Consider the following 20,244-nt stretch of genomic DNA (forward strand, 5'->3'; position numbering starts at 1 on the left):
GCAAAAACTGCTTTAGAAGACACTTTGGAGAATTATGCAGTTTTCCGTGAACAAGAAGCCGCTCAAGAAGAAGCTGCTAGAATTAGAAGACGTATTGAATATAATTCCCTTGGTTCTGATGAGATGCAGTACTCATTTGGATCTGAGGAAGAACTAGAGGATCTAACATTCTCTGAGGTAGATGCTAATTTTGATGATGAAAACTACGGCTATCCTGGGAAGTATATGCAATATTTTGGACATGATTTTTGCAGAAAAGACGTAACTGATCAACAGGATCTAACATTGTCTCCTCCGGCGGAACCAAGTGATGAATACATAGACCCAATGGGTGAACTGCGGAGCTTAGTTCATTCAGTGTCTGAATACTTAGCTGTAAAAGAGGAGGAGATCAACAACTATGAATCAATGCCCAAGTCACCCAGAAGAAAACTACCTGCCCTGCCAACTGATGCTAATATTTTACAACCTACAGACAATGACAGCCATTTGGTCAAACCTGATGTTAAAGAGGAAAGTTCTGTTGAACAAGGCATAACTGGAGTGAAAAATGCAATGAGCTCATTGTTTAACACAATTTCAGGGTCAAAATTTCCAAATGAAACGGAAGTTTCTGGTACATCTCCAGATCCTCAAGCACCACAGGCTGACTCTGGTATTTCAAAAATTCTTTCATTTATCCCTAAAGGTAATACTGAAGCATCCGAAATGTCTTGTGAAACCACAACAGAACAAAAGACCTCTCAAACAGCTCCTCAACCAGAACTGGGAATTTCGAAGCTCCTTGCATTTATTCCCAAAAGCGGTGGTACCTCTCCGCCAGTGGCTATAGTTCCACCTGCCTCTCAGGAGCCCCAAACTGAGAAGAAGTTCTCTCTGCAGTCCCTTTTGCCTTTTCAGTCATCTGAACCAACTAGACCAGCTGATGCCAGTCAGCCACTGACCCATGCTACCACAGGAGCACAGGCATCAGCTGGGAACCAGTCTGCATCTGGGTTTGAATCCATGTTAGGAAGGCTAAGCCCTTTGAGGCTATTTTCGAGTGCACCTTCATCCAGAGAGCCATCACCTCACCCACCAGAGCAAGGCCTGTCTGCTGCAAGCAAAGAAACCCAACAAAGACAATTAAGTAGAGCCACCAGTCCTAAAAAAGAGAGTTCACAAACAGAGGAGCAGTTATCAGGAGAGATAATACCAGGTTCAGGGAGTGGATCAGTTGATCTTTTGCCAGATACAGGAAGTGGATCAATCGAGCTTTCCCAAGAAACAGGAAGTGGGTCAGTAGAGCTTCTTCCAGAGACTGAGTCCTCTAGTGAACTTCCTGATATTCAGCAAAGAGGTACATCTACAGCATCTGAAGCAAAACCTGAGGGAAGTTCAGAGGAAGCAGGATTTTTCAGTCCTTTTAAGAAATCCATCTCCAACCTCATGTCAGCAGCTCCATCAGAACATTCATCACAGAAGCCTGCCGAGGAGTCATTTCTTGGCAGCAAACTAAAAATCCCATTTTTGTCAGATAATGTTTCTACAGCAACCACACCTAAAGTAGAAGGGGGTATGCTGTCTGGGATTCTTAAATTTGGATCAGGAGAAGATGCTAATGTCACGTCAAACACTCCATCCCCTAGTCCTTCAAGATCTCCCTCTCCTAGTCGAGCTTCCCTCCTTGAAGGTGTTCCAAAACAAAATACAGGAACTGGCTGGTTTTCTAACCTTTTTAAGGTGGCTCCAGCTGAACCTGCCAAAGAACCAACAAAAAATCAAATGGCTCCTACTGTGACACTTACCAAACCCACTGTTCAGACTGAACCTCACTGTGAACAAGTATTTCCTGAAACACCAAAGGACACTGTCTCTAGTGAAGAGCAATCCTCTAAGGGGAAACAATTGGAAGCAGTAAGTATTATTTCTCAGGATCAAGGTCCACCCAAAGTTGCAGAAGGATCATCACAACCAGAACTTTCTCCACCACCAGGAATTATTTCTGGTTTGATGAAAATAGGACCCACAGAATCTGCTGTATCTGATAAGAAAAGCCATGAAGGGGATAATCAGTCACAACAGGGTGGTTTGTTCTCTATATTTTCATCACCTTCACAGGCTTCTCAACCACAACAGAGTTCTGGAACACAACAATCAGGGGTATTTTCTGGGTTTCTAAAATTAGCCTCTGATAGTGTTTCAGACCAAGCTCAATCTCAGGGTCAAGGACTATTCTCTGGACTCATGAAAAAAGCAACAGAAACCATATCTGTGTCTCAGCCACCTCATCCAAGTCCAGACATAAAGCCAAGGGAAACTGTCCAAACAGTGAATAACGATGGACTCCAACAAGGTTTGGATCAAGGGTCAGCTTCTCATTGTGAGTCAACAGAGCTTTCCTCAGGAGTTAAATTAGGATCCAGTGAAACAAATCAGAAAAATATTAAATTTTTAACCCCAGATGAGCAATTGAAGCAAACACAACAAACTAGCACAATAACAGAGGAAGCAGACCAAAAACCAAAGACACCTCAATCAAGTGGATTTCTTGGAGGTTTATTAAAACTCTCTGAATCAGCACCCCAGCAAGCATCTTCTGGTCAAGGGGGTTTGCTATCTGGTCTCTTTGGAATTGGTGCACAAGAACCCACTGCTTTAAACCAACCCCAACCTTTACAAAAACAATCACAGTCTGGTAGGCCTGAGAATCAAACCAATCAGAAACCAGGGAATAGACAAAACCTTCAACAACAAAAACAGGTGCCTCCACAGCAGCAGCCAAGTGGTCCTGGAGGGATGCTTAGTGGTTTATTTAACAAAATTACTGATGTAAGTGTACAACAGCCAACAATGGGGAGTCAACAAACTCAGCAACAGACACAAAGACAAGGCTCTAAGACAGGTCAGCAACAACCTAATCAACAGGGAGGCTTTCTTTCTGGGTTGTTTTCCCCAGGGGCTAATGCTTCAGCTCAGCAGCAGCCAACTCAACATCAGCAACAAAACCAGCAGGGTAACAGACAACCTTTGCGGAGGCAAAACCAGCTACCCCCACAAGCTCCTCCCTCTGTTCCAGAACCACAGCAGGGAGGGCTACTGTCAGGTCTTTTTAATAAAATAGCTTCTAGTGATAATACATCTCAGCAGCCCAGTCCACAAAATGTTACTCAGCAGGGAAGTAAACCTAGCCAGCCTTCCAATGAACCACCATCTCAAATAAGTCAGCAGGGAGGATTTCTATCTGGTTTGTTTGGTCAATCACCATCTCAGCAACATCAAGCACAGCAACAACCTTTTAAAACAGCTGGTCCTCAACAAACAACAACTCAGCAGGCTAATCAAAGTGGAAGCTTGCTTTCAGGTATACTTAAACTTGCATCTGGTGACAATGTACCACAAGAGCAATTGTCTACAAGACCTCCTCAGGATAGAGAAGCAGGTGTTAAATCAGAACAAAATCCACCCCAAACTGAATCTTTAGGATTATTTTCTGGACTTTTAAACAAAATTTCAGCAACAGTTGAACAGTCATCATCCTCTTCTGATCAGGTAACACCTCAGTCTACTCAAAAACAACAACAGCAGCCACGTTCAAGTCAGAGCAGACCACAGATTCAGAGAACAAAACCAGTGGAAGTTCAGTCCTTCAAGGAAGCACCTTCTGATAAGGAGTCAAAAACTCCACCTCAAAAAGGATTTCTATCCAGTTTGTTTAGTGTTACAGAAGAACCACCGTCAAAGACGCAGGAGCCATCTAAATTTCAGCCTGGGACAGAAGACCCCCAGAACCGCACATCTACTGGCTTGTTATCCAGCATTTTCAAAACAAGCTCTAGTGACCCTTGCACTTCTGTTCCTGAAAAAGAAAAAGAAAAAGCTGCCCCAGATACTCTACAGCCAAATAGGGAGAAAATTCCCTCAAGTCCAGAAACCTTTACAACTGCTTCTAATTCAGCTAATCGCGTTTTTGATACCCATGAACACCTTCCACAATCACAGGATTGGCAAGATCATGCAGTTTCTCCAGCAACACTTTATCTTGAGGAAATTCAGCGTCTCTTATATGGAACAGCAAATGAGTACGGTTACAAGGATCTGTTATACAACTTTACAGAACATGGGGTAATTCCACCCGAGTTATATGACCATCAGTGTCTCATAGAAGCTCTGTTGTGGCAGCAACTTAATGATTATGTTCAAGCTGAATCACTTGCCACTCAAGTTCAAATTCACAATCAGACATGCCAAGGTTATATACCCCCAACGGTTACAGCACCTCAACCTGACCACAGCATTACTTTAAATCCTAAAGAAATGAATATAAGTCATTTCAACGTTCCTGCTCATCCTTGGAGTGATGCTACTGCCCACCTATTTGAGTGCAGAAACCGCTTTCTTGAAACAGATGAAGATCTAATATTGTTTGACATGACTTGTAGAAACAAGAAACCTTGGAGCAGTTGTGACCATTTGAATGATCTTGATAGGAATAGTAAACCATGGATTACAGGAGACAGTGCCATAAACCTATCAACTGAAAAATCAAAGACACGTCTAAATAGGTGTCAATCACTTACACAATGTAGCGCTCAAGAATATAGCCGAGTAGAGGACAAAGGTGTTATAGACAATTGCTTAAAAGATGAAAACTTTGATTTAAAATCTGCAACTGACTTTTTAAAGCAACTTGCGACAAAAAAAGGCCCTGTTGATTTGAGACGTAGTGCTCTCAATTTAAGCAGGTCAGCAGGCGCTACAGGCTATACAGATGAAGATATGATGTTGGAGGATTCTGAGTGGTACCAACAATGGTTGTCACTATTAGAACATGGCTTGTGGTGGCCAGCTGAGGCAGGGGACTGTGGATATTATGTTTATACTGATGAAAACTACATTTATTCTCTTTTAACTGACAAAGCTGGAAAGCATCTTTATGCGTGTGCTACAGAAGAGGACATGGAAACATTAGGAAAAATTACCGAAAACATTGCTAACATACTGAAACAAAACAAAACTGACAAAGTGACTCTTTGTGGTTTTAAAATCCCACTAAATGATGAAAATAAGGGCCTCTGGGTTTCAGATTATCAGCAGAATGCTTCATCACTGAATAATACACCCATGGATTTAACATCTGCTCTTATAAAGGGTGAAAAAATAATGAACATGAATTTGCAAAGTTTCTCACAGATGTTTCAAGAGTCTGTTGCTTCCCAAACAGAGCAACCTATTGACTTCAGTGTATACAAGCTTAAAAAGATAAAGGTGGAGTCTGTCCAAAATGGTAACACATATCAAGAGGAGCCAATGGAAGCTGCAGATTTTAGTTTGAAGTCTCTTAAAGGGGGACATGGAGGGCCCTACTGGAAGGATCAGGAAATTAAAGATACAGTCAAACTTGGAAGTTCTCATCATCATTACTTGACAGAAATTTCTCAAAACAGACAATATCCAATTCCCGAAATCAGGATTGCACATGCAGAGGATACAAATGCAGATCAGTTAAAAATAAAAGCAAGCTCCAAACTTTCAGGAATTTCAACAAAATCCACGAATTCCAACACAAGTAAAGCCAAAACACTTTCATCCGAAATGCCGTCATCTGTTTGTAGTAAGCCTTCCGAAACTTCCCAATCTACTTCAAAAATACAACTGGGAAGGAAGTTGCCCACTGCTCCATTTGATAGTAAGGCAACAAGCTCCCCTAATCCACCAGCACAAATACCCTCTTCCACAGTTGCTAAAACATCTTCCTCACCTGTACCATCTATATCTTCCCAGAGACCACACCTTATGAGACAGCCATCACAAGCAGATACAGCAATGTCATCATCTAAATTTAATAAAGGCACTGTCACTGTGATAGGTAACAAAGAGAAAAGTATGTCAGCAGTGTCCCAAGCTGTCTCTGAGATCCCAAAACACCTACAAGATATCCCTAAGGTAATTACACCTCAGCTACATATACTGAATGATACTTCAGGTGTGTCTAGTGAAGCCTACCTTTACAACAGGAATAAGAACTGCTTTACCCCCTCTGGTGGCTCTAAAGTCTTGGATTTTTCCTCTGCAAATAATAGAACAAATACCAAAGAAGATGGAAAGAGTGAGGGTGTTGAATCTGCACCTAGACACGAGGCTGTTGACTTTACAAAGTACAAATTAAAAAGATTCAAAGAAAAAAAGCAAACTCAGGCAGATCTGAGCTTAACAGATAAGATTACAGATGTTGTAGATCTAACTAAACAAGTAGAAGAGGAAGTTGTTTGTCCAAATTCAGAATTTCCTAGTGTTAGTCTATTACAGGATAGTCAGACCGTATCTCACACAGACCAGAGACGCACATCTGACCAACATGATCAATCAGAAAAATATTTGCCCAGTTCTCAAGTTGAAACTAACCAAATGCATTCTTTAGTCAACATACAGCAAATGCAATCTATTTCCAGTACAACAAAAGGAGCAAAGACAGCTCAGATTAATTCTGAGGTATCTAAGAAAGATAAAAATGCCTCTCTTAAGCTGACCTGTGCATCTCCTGTATTATCAAAGAGTCCTGACACTGATTTCATCTCAGAAAAAACAACTCCTTCAGATCCTTGCATATTCAGTAATGTGTCCAGTCTTGATAAAATCGTCAAAGAAACTGCTAGGACTGAGTCAAAACAACCGACACCAACCTCACCACTGTTGGGCTCTGTAACCAGAAAGCCAGTTGATATTCAGGAACAGAAACCTTTAATAAAGAAGAGCTCTACAACTGCTGCAACTCATCAAATATCCCTTGACAAGAGACCAACATCTACACTCATTTCGTATCAATCTTGTGAAAAGGCTCAGCAGTATCAGAAAGCAAGTGCACCGGCAAATTTAATTAAAGACACATTAGATATGTCTTTCAAGTCAAAAACACAGCCAATGAAGAAAAATGTTGTAGTCAAGGATCCTACTGGCGAGGCATTATCGTTGACCAAAAGAAAACCATTAGTTTGTGTTGAGAGAGACCAAAGTTTACATTCCCAAGAGTCTGTTGACCTGACATGTAAAGCAGTATCATCAATGAATACTCACAAGACAAATTACTTTAGCCATGCACCCACTCTTCAGGAACCTATAAGCTCACTAAAGACCATACAAGATGTGACGTCTAAAAGTTTACCCTCAATGGAAATGGTTTCAAATGAAGATATCACTCCTGGAAACACTCTAGAAACACAACAAATTCCAATTAATGTAGACTCAGAATTACTTCAGTCATACTCATGGAAGGACAAACGGGGCATTTTAACAGGGTCAGGTAATTCATCTTCACAGTCAGTGGTCACAAAACAAAAGCATGTTTCTTTTGATTTGAGAAAAGAGGCTAATGTGTTGGACATGTCACCAAAGCCATCGCAGTCTACTTTGGAAAAAGGATTGCCTGAAGTTGAGTTTACCTCAGATGAAGCAGTTTCTCTTGTTAAAAAGTCAAGTGCCAGAGTGGCTGCAAGGAAAGACTCTGTTGGTGTTGCACTGATAGTTGATCAAACCCAGATAGAATCAGCAAGCAAAATTTCTCAAAAAAGCCAAAACACAGACAGAAATAGGACCCCTATTTTACAGAAGTCTATATCTAGCTGTATGGTAAAGCAATATTCAGGTTTGCCACACTCCATTGTTAAATCAAATTCAACCAGTACAGCTCCAGCAAACTCAGTTAAAGGTACATTAGATATGTCAACAAAGGCCTCTAAACCCGACACAAGTGCATCTTCATGTCCAGTTTCACTGGTTCTTTCAAGAAGATCAAGTTTAACATTTTTAGAAAAAGATTCCTTTGGTGACTCTTTAATATTGGAGACACATTTTACCCAAGAGCAGCCTAAACAAAATCAGACAGCACTGTTGGAAAGATTTGTACGTGGTGAATCAAGAGAAATTACAGGTCCGGCAAATTCCTTTAGAGGTTTCATAGACATGTCCCCGAAATCTCACCAGAAAGAGTCTCAAGACACTTCTATTGCTCTATCATCTGGAGTTATGTCATTAGTCAAAAATAAAACACATATGGCAAGTTATCCTTGTGCTGGTGTACCACTCATAGTGGAGCAACCTGGATGTCAACAAAAAAGACAGTACTGTGAGACCCTACACAGACAAATATCTAGCTCTCATTGTAATGAGACATTTTCCCCTTCTAAGGCAACCTATAAAAATCTAAAACACTATAATCCTGTGAATTTCTCAGCAAGAGAACAACTTGATACACATATTTCTTCAAGAAACCAAATTGAGCCAAAAGATGGAGAACCCATGAACTGTACAGTAGCAAAAACAAAGAAAACATCTTCTGAAAAAAGGAAAACTATACAGAATCTAGAAAAGAAAAATGTATGTGGTACTATGGATCTAACTCTGGATATTAAAAACAAAGCAATAATTGACCCGATAGATGCAATGGATTTTACTTCTTCTGCTTGTGAACTATCCCCTCTCAAAATAAATTTTCAGCAGCAATACACACCTGCAAACACTTTAAAGGGTGTCAGAAGTCATGTCACATTTTCTCAAACTCAAATGCTACCACAATATGGAGAATATTTCAATGATAGTTATATACCAGCAGCACCCCCTGGGATGCATTATGAAATGACTGCGAGAATGGGATTGCATTTAGAATCGTTATATGCATCTGTTGTTGCAGTTGAAGGAAGGATGCAGCCTCCTCAACCTCTTGATCCCCCGGCTATACAACGGAATGAATTTACTCAGTTCTCGCTTAACAGTGTATATCCAACAGTAAGTAGTGCAACTGAAAAAATATTGTCAAATAAACCTCAGCAACCTATTCAATATTTAATTTCTCAACACCAATGTCTACAACCTGGGGCAGAAATTGCAAGGTCTCAGCCGAAGGCAAAAAAGTTGCAAGAACAAGATACAACTATTCAGCAGGATGTAACTTATAGACCCAAAATTCTTATAAAGCAGGCAACTGTGGACAGTTATGGGAGTACAGAGGAGTGTGAAGAAGATGGAACATTGACACACAGTACATACTCACCTGTTTCCTGTGCAACTCAGCTAATAAAAGTAGGGTTGCAACCAGCTGGTGTCTCTGTGTGTCCAGATGCACATCCTGGTGTGAACAATGAACATTCTATGCTACCTGAACTTAAAGATTCATTGCAAGGTAGTGGCACTACAGCTGCACAATATGATGGAGAAGTACTTCCTAGACTCCCAAAACCACCAGACCTAAGCCAAAACCATATTACCCCAGAGCCTTATACTGCACCTTCCTCGCTCTCTATAAATATGGATCCAACACAGGGTGATTCATGTGTTGCTGTATATGTATCACAACCTGACAGAAGTCATAATATAGTACAAGGATTGCCTGTTAAAGGCAGTTATCATAATCAGGGCTTTATATCTCAACCAAAAGAGCAACAAGTACCATTAACACAAGCAGGATCCTCTTCTGTGAAGGGATTGATTTCACTTTTTAGTAATTTGGACTCACAGTCTTCTGCTAGTACAAAATCACATGCACTATCCACCCATGCCAAGACTGAATCTAAAGCCATGCACACCAATGCAGAAGATGTTTCGACACAAAGGCAAGATACAAATTACCCAGTTACAAATAAGGTCAACATCATTGAGGTAATGGCTTCAAATGCACACAATTCTGATGAGTCAACTTCCTTACAATGCACTTTTGGAAAGGGTTATACTGAATCTGGATCAGCGACCTCTGAAGATAAACTGGCTTTGTCAGTTGAGATATCAAAAGATAAGTCTGCAACAGAGCAGAAAGTCTTGACCCCACAACCAACGCTTAGCATTGAATCACAACGAAGTGATTTGATATCTACTTCTTTGAGCCACAATGTATCTGCCGAGACGCCGCAGGACTCCTCATCTTTCAGTACTGAGTCGAGATCTTATTATCAACAACTGCCTGAAACATTTAATTATTGCACAAAAAAAGAAACAACAGTTGAAGAATTACCTCCTTTTGAACCTTTCCCAGTTGAACCAATAGATAAACTGCATGGAGGTCTTAAAAGCTCAGAAGAAACTTCCCTATTAACACATAAATTGCAAGAGGCTAAATTGCAACCAACTGGCAAAGAAGCATTGGTCAAAACAAATGAAATAACTGCAAGTCAAACTGTATCTCAATCAGAACTGTCTCAACATCACGCTTTAGTTGATAATAAACTATCATTATCTAAAGACCCTGTCAGTTTCAGTGCTGAGTATGAAGAGCTCTCTTCACAAGGAAACACCACACCTCCAAAGTCAATCTACATTGGCATTGCTTCTTCAGAAACACTGCCAGTGTGTTCTTTAGAAACAATTCCTTTCAAGGAAACTGAATTGGATGAGCAGAAACCCTATATAAGGCTGCCCCACATTTTTGTATCAGCTGCAAGTTCACCAGAAGAAGAGACTAATGAACTTGATATCACTGAAAGCAGTGAACCTAATTTTTCAGAAGCTAGTGTTTGTGATGATACATCAAGTTCAGCAACAATACTGGAGCAAAGGGCTCTCGATGTAGATCTCAATGTTAAGTCTGATGAATCTAAGGATGCAAGTGCTGTAGAACCCAGTGCCATCCAGGAATCTGTAATGTCAAGCAATGATGTTAAGACTTGCTCTACAGACATGGCAATTACATTGACTACTGAAATTCACACAGTTACAAATGAACAAGACGCCCAGCACACTGTAACAGATAAAACTTCAACAGACATTTCCACTTCTGAGACTGAGAATGAACCAGAGACTCCTGTGGTTCCTGAACAAAACCTTAAACTGATTCCTGCAGATACAGAGTTGACAACATCAGACACATCACTGACTGAAATGATAAAACCTATCACTGTCCTGACTGGTCAGATTACTGAGCAATCACCAGAATGTGTTCTGTCACTTCAAGATTCAGTTGGTGTAGATGAAAACAAATCTTCCACTAAGGCATTGCCCGAAGAAGTTCATTGCTTAAACAGTAAGTCTCTGACAGAAGAAACCTTAGTTTCAGATGTGAAATCATCCGAAGGTGACCAACTTCTTCATGATAAATGTGACAAAGACGCAGTGTCTCTTCTACCTGAGCCACTTCCTATTGATTCTTTAAGCAAGGAACTGACTGTATCTAAGGAAGAAAGTACAACTGTTAAGGGTGATCTGCCCAAGGTTGAACAGACTGATGAACAATCTGGAAAAGGCATATTTTCACTTTTTGGTGGCTCTACAGCAATTGCTAAACAACCTCCCTCTCAAACTGGAATATCAATTCTTGGGGGCATTATTCCTGGGTCATCTAATAAAGATGTTCCTGAGACAGGGTTACTCTCAATGTTTAGTGGATCTAGTGGATCATCTTCATCCGAATCAAAAGACACACCACCACAGACAGCCCCACAAGAATCCCAGGGAAAAAGTCTACTCTCTATGTTTGGTGGATCCATCAGTCAGCCACCATCTGGCCCTAGGTGTGCAACTGCTGGCGGTGTGAGACCCAGAGGGCCAACCCCCAAAGAACCTCCAGGAAAAGGTCTATTTTCCATGTTTGGTGCAGCTGCCCCTCCACAAGCACCTAGTCCTAGGGGTCATCCAGGAGGTGGTCCTCCCCCGAGAGGACTCACTACTGGATCCTCCCTATTTGGAGGCATTCTAACAGGTTCTGCAACACAAAAAGACACCCCTAGTACCGGTTTCTTCTCCAAGTTTGGTAGTCTCGGAAGCCAGCCCCAAACGGGACCTAAAGTGTGCCCACCTAGACAAGTAGTTACACCACCAAGACCCTCTAGTCCCGAGATCTCGCAAAAAGGAGTTTTCTCAAAGTTAGGTGGACAGAATCATCAACCTCTGGAACCACAACCACCCATTTCCCAAGCAAGCGAATCAGACAGTGTATTCAAGGTGTCTTCTATGTTTTCACTTGGTTCTAATGCTGATAGTAACAAACCCAAAACTGGGTTTGGCCTATTTGGATTGTCCTTTTTGGAGGAAAGCAAAACAAAGCCTGAAGAAAGTGGTCCCGTCAAAGAGGAGGTTGTTGTGGAGCAAGTAAACACTAGAGAAGCACGAGAAGAAACAGAAAATGATCATGATGCAACTTTAAAACATGATAAACATCTTACTCAAGTTTCAGTTCAGGAGGAAATTAATGTAGAACAGTCCTCCCAAGATGATCACGATTCCGTTAAAGTTGTCAACAGAAATGTTACTGAAACTTCTGTTCCACAGAGAGAAATGCATATAGATGTGGAAAAAGAAACCTCATTACAGTTAGATATTTCTTTTAGTCAAAAAGCCCTTGAGACAGTTGAATATCCAATTGGAGATACTTCGAACAGTACAAGTAATCTTGCTGAGAAAGAAATATTTTTGAATTCACCAGATGAAAAACAAGTGATTGAATCACAAACCAGCATGCAATGTGAATATACAGAAACAAGATATGCAGTAAAAGATGAGCAAATAGTTTCACAACCAGACACTGACACCCTGCAAAAGATCATTAAAAATGAATCTGAAATAGTTGGAAAAAGTGAGTTACCAGAAAATTATGACTCCAACCAAATGTCAGAAAATATAACAGGTTCCTTGCAAAAGAACAAAACCTCTGATATGATTGCTGTTGAAGAAATCGGAGATGAAAAGGCTATTTCTAAAGATGAGATTATACGGTCAGAAATTGAAAAACAAGATAAAGAGGCTTTAAATGACACTGTTGATGAAAAGACTATTGATAAAAATATTGGAAACCCTCAGGAGGATGATATGAAAGTATCTACTGAAGAAGAAGAAGCAGTTACACTTGATGAGAAACCACCCGAGCAGTCTTTGAAGGCTGAGGGTGAAGAACAGACTACAGCGGCAGTTCTGACAAAAACATCTGAAGAGATTTTAATAAGTTCTTGTGAAGTACAACAACCAGCAGCTGATATTGAAAAGTCATCTGAAAAAGGTTTGATAGTTAATGAGCAAAAGATAACAATTTCTGATGATAAACTTACCAAAGCGGATGGAGCTTCGATAGTTGCAGGTGAACAACAAACAACTGCAGATGATGTCTACTATGTATCCAGTGACACTTCAAAAATAACTGGAGAAGAGAAAAACACAGCCCCAGATACAGAAAACATAAACAAGGAAACAACTGACAGTGATTCTTTGAAGGAAATTGCCGAAAAACCTATTGAAGAATCAAATGAAAAAGACTTACAATCCTCACCGGTTGCGCTTGCACAAGAAATGACTGGGCAAAAATCAGAAAAAAACTCAGAACCTGTAAATGAAAAAGGCAAAACTCATGAAAGTGATATTTCTGCAGTAGCTTTATTATCAGGGGAAGAAAAGGCTTTTGATACAAGCTTAGCAACAACAGCTCCTAATTTTACTCAGCAACACATGAGACCAGACGTGGTCCGACAACCTGGGCCACCTGGGCAAAGAATGGGAGCACCAAGAATAGGTGGACCACAAATTGAATCCTCAAGAATGGCTGGACCAAGAATCGCTGGACCAAGAATGGCTGGTCCAAGAATGGCTGGTCCAAGAATGGCTGGTCCAAGAATGGCTGGTCCAAGAATGGCTGGTCCAAGAATGGCTGGCCCAAGAATGCAGAAACCCCCTGAACCAACCCCTTTTTCTGGTTTCATGTCTATGTTTTCCACCCCAAGTGTACCTAATAAATCACCAACTACTGGTGGGTTTTTTTCAAGTTCTCCAGGTTCGTTTTTTGGACCATCACCTACTCCTCGTCAGCCTCAACCACAGCAACAGAAAAGCTCATTCTTTGGCATTCCAAGCAGCATTGCATCAGAATCCCTTACGAGTGATCTATTTGGTATGTTCAAAGGTCCAGAGACGACAAAACCAGAGGACTCAGAACAGTATGACATGAAATTAGAAAAAACAGACCTCTCTGCAAATGTAGCAAACCCAGAGAACCCTGAAAAGGTAAATTCAGAAAGTGTAACTTTAAATGAAGAGGAACATATTAAAGCCACCGAGGATTCTGACCTACCTGAAAAAGGGCTTGTTGAGGAAGCAGAAAGAAAAGACAAACCAGAAGTTCCTTTTTCTGATTCTACAGTAAAAACTGAAAACCTTAAAGAAACCACAGAACTTAATGAGCGTTTTGAGGAATCAGAAAAGACCAAAACTGAAGAGTCTTGTAAAGTTACACCAGCTGTAGAGTCAGAAACCAAAAGCAGCTTTGATATACCCATTTTATCTACCTCTAATTTTGGCTTCATGTCTTCAGTTACTGAAGGGACATCATCTATTGGATCCCTTTTCTCAACCTCATCTCCAGCCACTAAAACATCAGAGCCTCAACAGACAGATGGTGGTCTCTTCTCAGGCTTTAAAAGCCTTTCAGCAGGCATATTCCAGGATGACAAGCCAACCAAAAAAGAGGAAACACCAAGTGCAACCTCAGTGTTTAGTTTGAAACTGAGCTCAGTGTTTGGTACCTCTGATTCTACAAAACCTGAACCCACCCCACCTGTGGTCACAACTCAGCCTCAGCCTGAATCCCCTAAACCAGCAGAAGAACTTGGTGAGCTGAACTGCGACAAACTATCTCCATGTTCTGGGGAAACTGAAAGTGCCGACGCAAGTGATACTGAAGGACCAACAGAGACATCTAAAACAGGAAGCTGTGACACCTTAGCACAAACAGCACAATCTGGCCTTCCATCTCTCTCAGGTTCCATATCAGAAAGCTTAGATAAGCCTCAGGTAACATTTAGACCATGTGAGCCAGATGAGGCTGAAGGAAATACACCTGACATCAGGCAAGCAGAATTCGAAACAGCTCACCCTAAAGATCTATTGACGAAGGATGGAGCGAAAAGGCTAGTATCTCTATGATAAATGGGACTACTCATTTATCACATTTTTGTAGACACATGTGCAACCCATGTCCTACCCTTCCTTTTATTTTTCCTTTTTCTATTTTCATAATAGATTAGCCAGTCATAACATTATGACCACTGACATTAATGCCACAGACCCATTTATTACACATAGATATCTTAATTTATTTATGACTTGCACCACAACAATCTTTATTTATTACTGAAGAACTACTCCAACATATCCTTTAGTTGTGCCTTAAATAATAAGAGCTATTTTGTTGGCAGGAAAGTGGTCTTCTCAATAAGTGGACAGATGGTCACACTGTTATGGCTAATATGTGTTGCATTTTGTACTTTTGCCCATTTGTTCATTTCCCATCTGGTAACTTTAAGTTGTTATTATATAATTAGAATTATCTTGATAGGAAAAAAAAAGTACTTTGTTTGGGCCTCGTAATTTATCTCAACACATGAAAAGGATTTCCCTATGAAGTGTTAATATACTGCAGGTACTTTACACTGTCTTAGTTATGCGTTTCCTGACAGTGATAGAAGCTCAATGAATGCAGAAACTGATGGTTTTATTTATTAGCACTCTACTGGGGAGGTTGTTTCAAAGCCCCGCCTTTCTTTGTCCCCTGCAGCTCTCTGAATTACTTCCAAGTATTACCATTTTGTTCGAATGAATCAAAGTCTGGCAGATTTATTATGGTGTTTCTATAAAACCATGCGGGCAGACTGGACACTGGGCTAAAAGCAACGGTGAAAAGTAATTTGGCAAACAGCCAAGACTAAGTAAATCATTCAAGCTAAAGCACATAACCACTTTCCTCATTTGGAAACTAATTCATCTAGCAGTCACACTTCTCTCTCTCCTTCAAAGTCAGTTATTTGTGATTTTCATTATGTATGGGCCAACCTGCAGTCAGTTGGACTGCTTTTACATTGAAGTTATTACAGGGTAAAGGTAAATCCATATATTTTTTTATATGTTTACAAACAATTTGAAAGCCTCATAATGAGCTATTTTTCTATGGCAATATAAAAATTATGCTCTACCTAGATCTTGTAAATAAATAAATATGCATCTAATCTTGGCATGGGACTGTGCAATTTCAAAACAATGCAGGTCTATGTTTAACCAAATGACGCCATCTTTCAAAACTTCTGTCTGCATTTCCATTTAATGTAACTAAGGGCTGCTTGAGTTGCCTTTCGCTTTAAAACAGCTGGTTTACTTAGCTCTTGGTCCACCTCAATTACAGGTTCACAGGTGATAACCATGGCTTGATCCTGCAGAGAGTTGCTCAACATATGTTTCCACAATTTATGTGGTTAATTATAATCAAAAGGAAAAATATAGAGTATGCTGGTGATTTAGGACAAAATAATGATCACCAGAGCTTCTGGGGATAAACGTTAAAAAATATATATAAAATGTTTCTGTGGCCCCCAGTGGATAAATATTTATCAGCTGGACAAGAACGTTCTCCTGTTGGAGCCGCTCCAAGTTTAATAACACTGGATCATTGCTAAAGGCATTCCAGTAGCAGTTATTTTTAAATAACCATAGCAGGACTGCATGTATACACAATGTAGGGTTTCTGAAAGATGGGGTGCTCATTATTAGAATTTTTTTTACTTTTCAAATTTCAATAAATATCAGTGGCATCTTCACTTAGTTCAACATTACATGTTGCAGGATAAGATGTATGCCAAGGGTATACATAACTGGTATTTACTTAAAGCTGCCTATCTTTGTACAACATTCAAAACAGCAGGTATATATAGAGTGACTGCAATACTTGGATTTTATAACTATACCCAAGAACATATTAGTGTTCTCCAACCGCAGGATTTAGTTTTCTCTATTCAGTAACCTTTTCCTACAAAGTGATTTTTTTCTCTTTACCTTTCCCACCTTCCCCTATCTTAGTTATATGAAAATATGCCCCTATATTTAGTATTAAAGTTGTTATAAAACATTTGTATGTTGTGTTGAGTATTTCCCCAGCAATATTTGAACTAAATATGTCATTCTTTACAGTCCTTTGGACAGCAGCCACTTTGACTCTTCAGGGAACCTGAGCCCTGTCAGTTCTCAGCTTAGCTCTGAACTTGAGGATCGCCTCCATCTAGAGACCGTCTCCCCCAGGCAAACCGGGGCGCCTCTTCATAGTGAGGCCTCAAAATCGTTTGAAGATGAAGAGCTGGAGAAAGAAGCAAATGTTCTCCCAGAAGCTGGTGCCAACATGGACCTGGATGTCATCTCTCCAAAGCCAACCTTGGATAATCACAACTCAAGTCTAACTAAAACCCAGTATGTAATTGAATAAATTTATTTTATTTATCAATATTTTTTGCTGTTTTTATTCTTGTAGGACTGTTAGACCTTTATGTTTAACACCTCTAATGAAACTATGCCTTGCAAACAACTGGTGTCTCACTTATCCTCTCTAGTCTCTTGGATGATGGCCCTCCACCCTGCTCCCCATCTAAAGTTTGGTGGCTGAAAACTTACAACAAAGTGAGAGTAAAACTTCATGAGGTAGGAAGGACTGACTCCCTCTTCTTATTCATGCTTTCCTCCTACACACCTCTACTGTGTAGCTTCTTCTTAACTTAATCATGATAGTAGAGTTCTGCATAAACTGCAACAATCCTTTATAATTCCATTTCTCTGTATCTTTATGCTTTTTAGTCTGCCTCTTCCCTGCTGTGTGTTGGTTGAGTTTCTAGCCTTGCCAAAACTACAGTAAAAGCAAATTAACCGAATGAGAAATTGTACTGTATAGTAGAAATACCATACTCAGATTCAAATATACTTGCAGATGAGTAGAAGGATATTAAATATGTGCAAAATTTCCATGCATAATGTTGCAATGCAATTTGCTTATATTTATTCTATAAAAATGGCAAAGATTATTTAAAAGAAATTGAAAATAACTGTGAAAGAAAAAAAAAATTGTTGATTTGGAGCATAAAGTGTAACGGCTGGTGGGGAAAAGGATATGCAGCGATGCTCTTTTGCACTCAGTATGCAGCAGTCTTTCACCAAAGGAACTCCCCAGTTATGCAACAGCTTCATTCATGGAGTGTGAAGCTTTGTCTGGCACTGATTTTACCTTTACCATTGTTTTTCTGTCTCTACCACCTTCACTGGGTCAAGGGGGCATTCGAGGACTGAGCTGACCCGACCTGGCAAGCTAGACTGAAAATGTGTAACACTCAGGTTTATTCCAAACAATCTGGGCCTGAGAGATATTCAGCAGAACTTCAAGATGATTGGCCACAACGACAGCCAGTGTCCGCCTACCAAAGATGGGTTTAGCCGGTTATGTTAACAGTTGAAAAAGCAGCAGATACCATGAGAAACCTCAACTCAACTTACTCCTGTGCAATTTTGCTGTTTCTTTTACAAATGTAAAATCCGCAACTACACAGTGGTGTAATGACTCAGAACCAAGTGACCCAGTACTCAGGCAAGAAAGACAGTGGAATAACTTAAATTTTTTTTATTAAAGTAACAACGGATGGTTTGTGGATCTTCAGCAGCAGCAACTAGGGAATCCGAGACAGGTAACTGTAGTGAGAGGAAACAGGTTAGTGACCATGAAAACCTGATGGAGGATGATCTGAACAGAGGATGATCTGAACTTGGGTTAGTGTTCAGTCCATGCCCAGAGAACGAGGTTAATACTAGTCGGTCTTGCCGATAATATGCAGCGCCCTTCGCACAGAGAGTTCTAGATGACCTTGAAGGACACAGAACTGATAGGAGATCAGATCTGAGCAGATGACAAAGGAAAGTAGGATAATCCAGAGGGCGAAGTCAGGAGGCATATCCAGGTTCAGTAGACAGTAGAATCCAACAGAATCTGAAGACAGGTCAGACAAACACGTCAGAAGTAGGGCAGGCAGGCTCAAAGGTCCGAAGACAGAAATGGGTCAGCATTAGGCAATTAGAACACTATAAGTAAAGCTAGAGAACTCTCACACCAAAGGCTCAAGAATAATTGGGCACTGATTGATTCTCATGTGTTTTTGAAAACACAAATACCAGGTAGGCAGTATTAATGCTGATCTTCCAGAATAGCTAATGCAGAGTACACTCTTCCTCTTAGCTGTAGATAAGGTGCTCCTCCAACAAATTGCACTATGCCACCATCAAAAAAGGTCTTCAGAAGCAGCGGAAAAGAATGAAGGATTATAACAACCTTGTGTCTCCTAAGAATTAATGTCATAACATGTTTATTCTTATTTCTAGGGGGATTACACAAATGTTTTAGCTGTGTCAAATGTGTTTTTAGGTTGAGCATATTTCCTATTTTTTGTGTGTGTGTAATTGCCTTTCACTCTGACTGACCTAATAAAACAAAAACGAGACATAAAAGGACTTCACCTCCTTGCAGGTGTTGACTCCTTTTTGTCACTGCTGCAGGCCACTTCAACGCAGATCTAAGAGAATAATTATTTCATGCCCTCCTAGGTTATTTATCAGTGAAAGATCTCATCTTTACAAGATGGCTTTGATCTTTTGAAACCCTTAAAAAGTATCTCAGCAATCCCTCCCTGCTAGAGAAGAAATTGACATGGCGCCAACTGCAAATTCAAGCCAGTGTACAGTAAGCAGGTAAAAGCAGGATAGTTTGGACACCAACATAGTAAAGCACATTACCTGAGGCATTTAATGGGGCATTTTTTGCCTGATCAGCAAACCTGAAGGAAAATACAGTGAACATCTTTTTTTTCTACGTCAAGTCAGTTAAGTTAATTCAAGGCATTAACAGAAAAATCTATATTAAAACTCACACTATCTACAGACTGCAGAAAATAAAAAGGGACATAACAGACTGGCTGTGAGGTGGCAAATTCTGGTTGAGAGAATATAGTAAACACCTTAGAGGGAGGAAATGAAGCATGTTTTATAATCAAGAAATATAAGCTTTTTCCAAGCTATAAGAAAACACTGTAACCATAACCCAAAAAAAAGAATCACTGGTTGTTACCCTCATACAAATGAACAGCCATAAGCTGTTTTCAGGAAATTAAAGTACAGTTTTTTTAAGACTCCTTATTAACTTTGGGGTATAATCATCCATGTTCCACTCCTAAATACTTTTTGGGTAAGAGTGCTTGGAATGCATGTTCTCCTCCAAAAACTTTGAGCTTTTTATCTGATGTCTCTTTTATCAAAATCCCCATATCTGCTGTGCCTTTCTAATACAAAATCATGGTAAAGTTAACTGAGAGAGAGAGAACAGCTGCTCCTCCATGGAGCATTTCACTTTTTGTGGAAAATTGCTATCACTGATTGGTCAGTTGGCAACAAGCCTTCAGGATTGGTTGACAGGTGGTGTCACATCAATTTTTAGTCGGACATACCGTTTAG

General features: G+C 40.1%; 1 protein-coding gene across 1 annotated transcript in view; it reads left to right on the forward strand.

Moving 5' to 3' along the window:
• LOC119785426 (protein unc-13 homolog B-like) overlaps positions 1-20,244 on the forward strand; it is a 233,627-nt gene that overhangs the window by 58,651 nt on the left and 154,732 nt on the right. Inside the window, exons 10-11 of the mRNA XM_038288108.1 lie at positions 16,900-17,172; positions 17,313-17,400. Of these exons, the coding sequence (XP_038144036.1) occupies positions 16,900-17,172; positions 17,313-17,400 (361 nt within the window). The remainder of the gene's footprint in view (positions 1-16,899; positions 17,173-17,312; positions 17,401-20,244) is intronic.

Source organism: Cyprinodon tularosa, unplaced genomic scaffold, assembly GCF_016077235.1.
Source record: "Cyprinodon tularosa strain WSP-4 unplaced genomic scaffold, ASM1607723v1 ctg249, whole genome shotgun sequence".
NCBI classification, from domain to species: domain Eukaryota; kingdom Metazoa; phylum Chordata; class Actinopteri; order Cyprinodontiformes; family Cyprinodontidae; genus Cyprinodon; species Cyprinodon tularosa.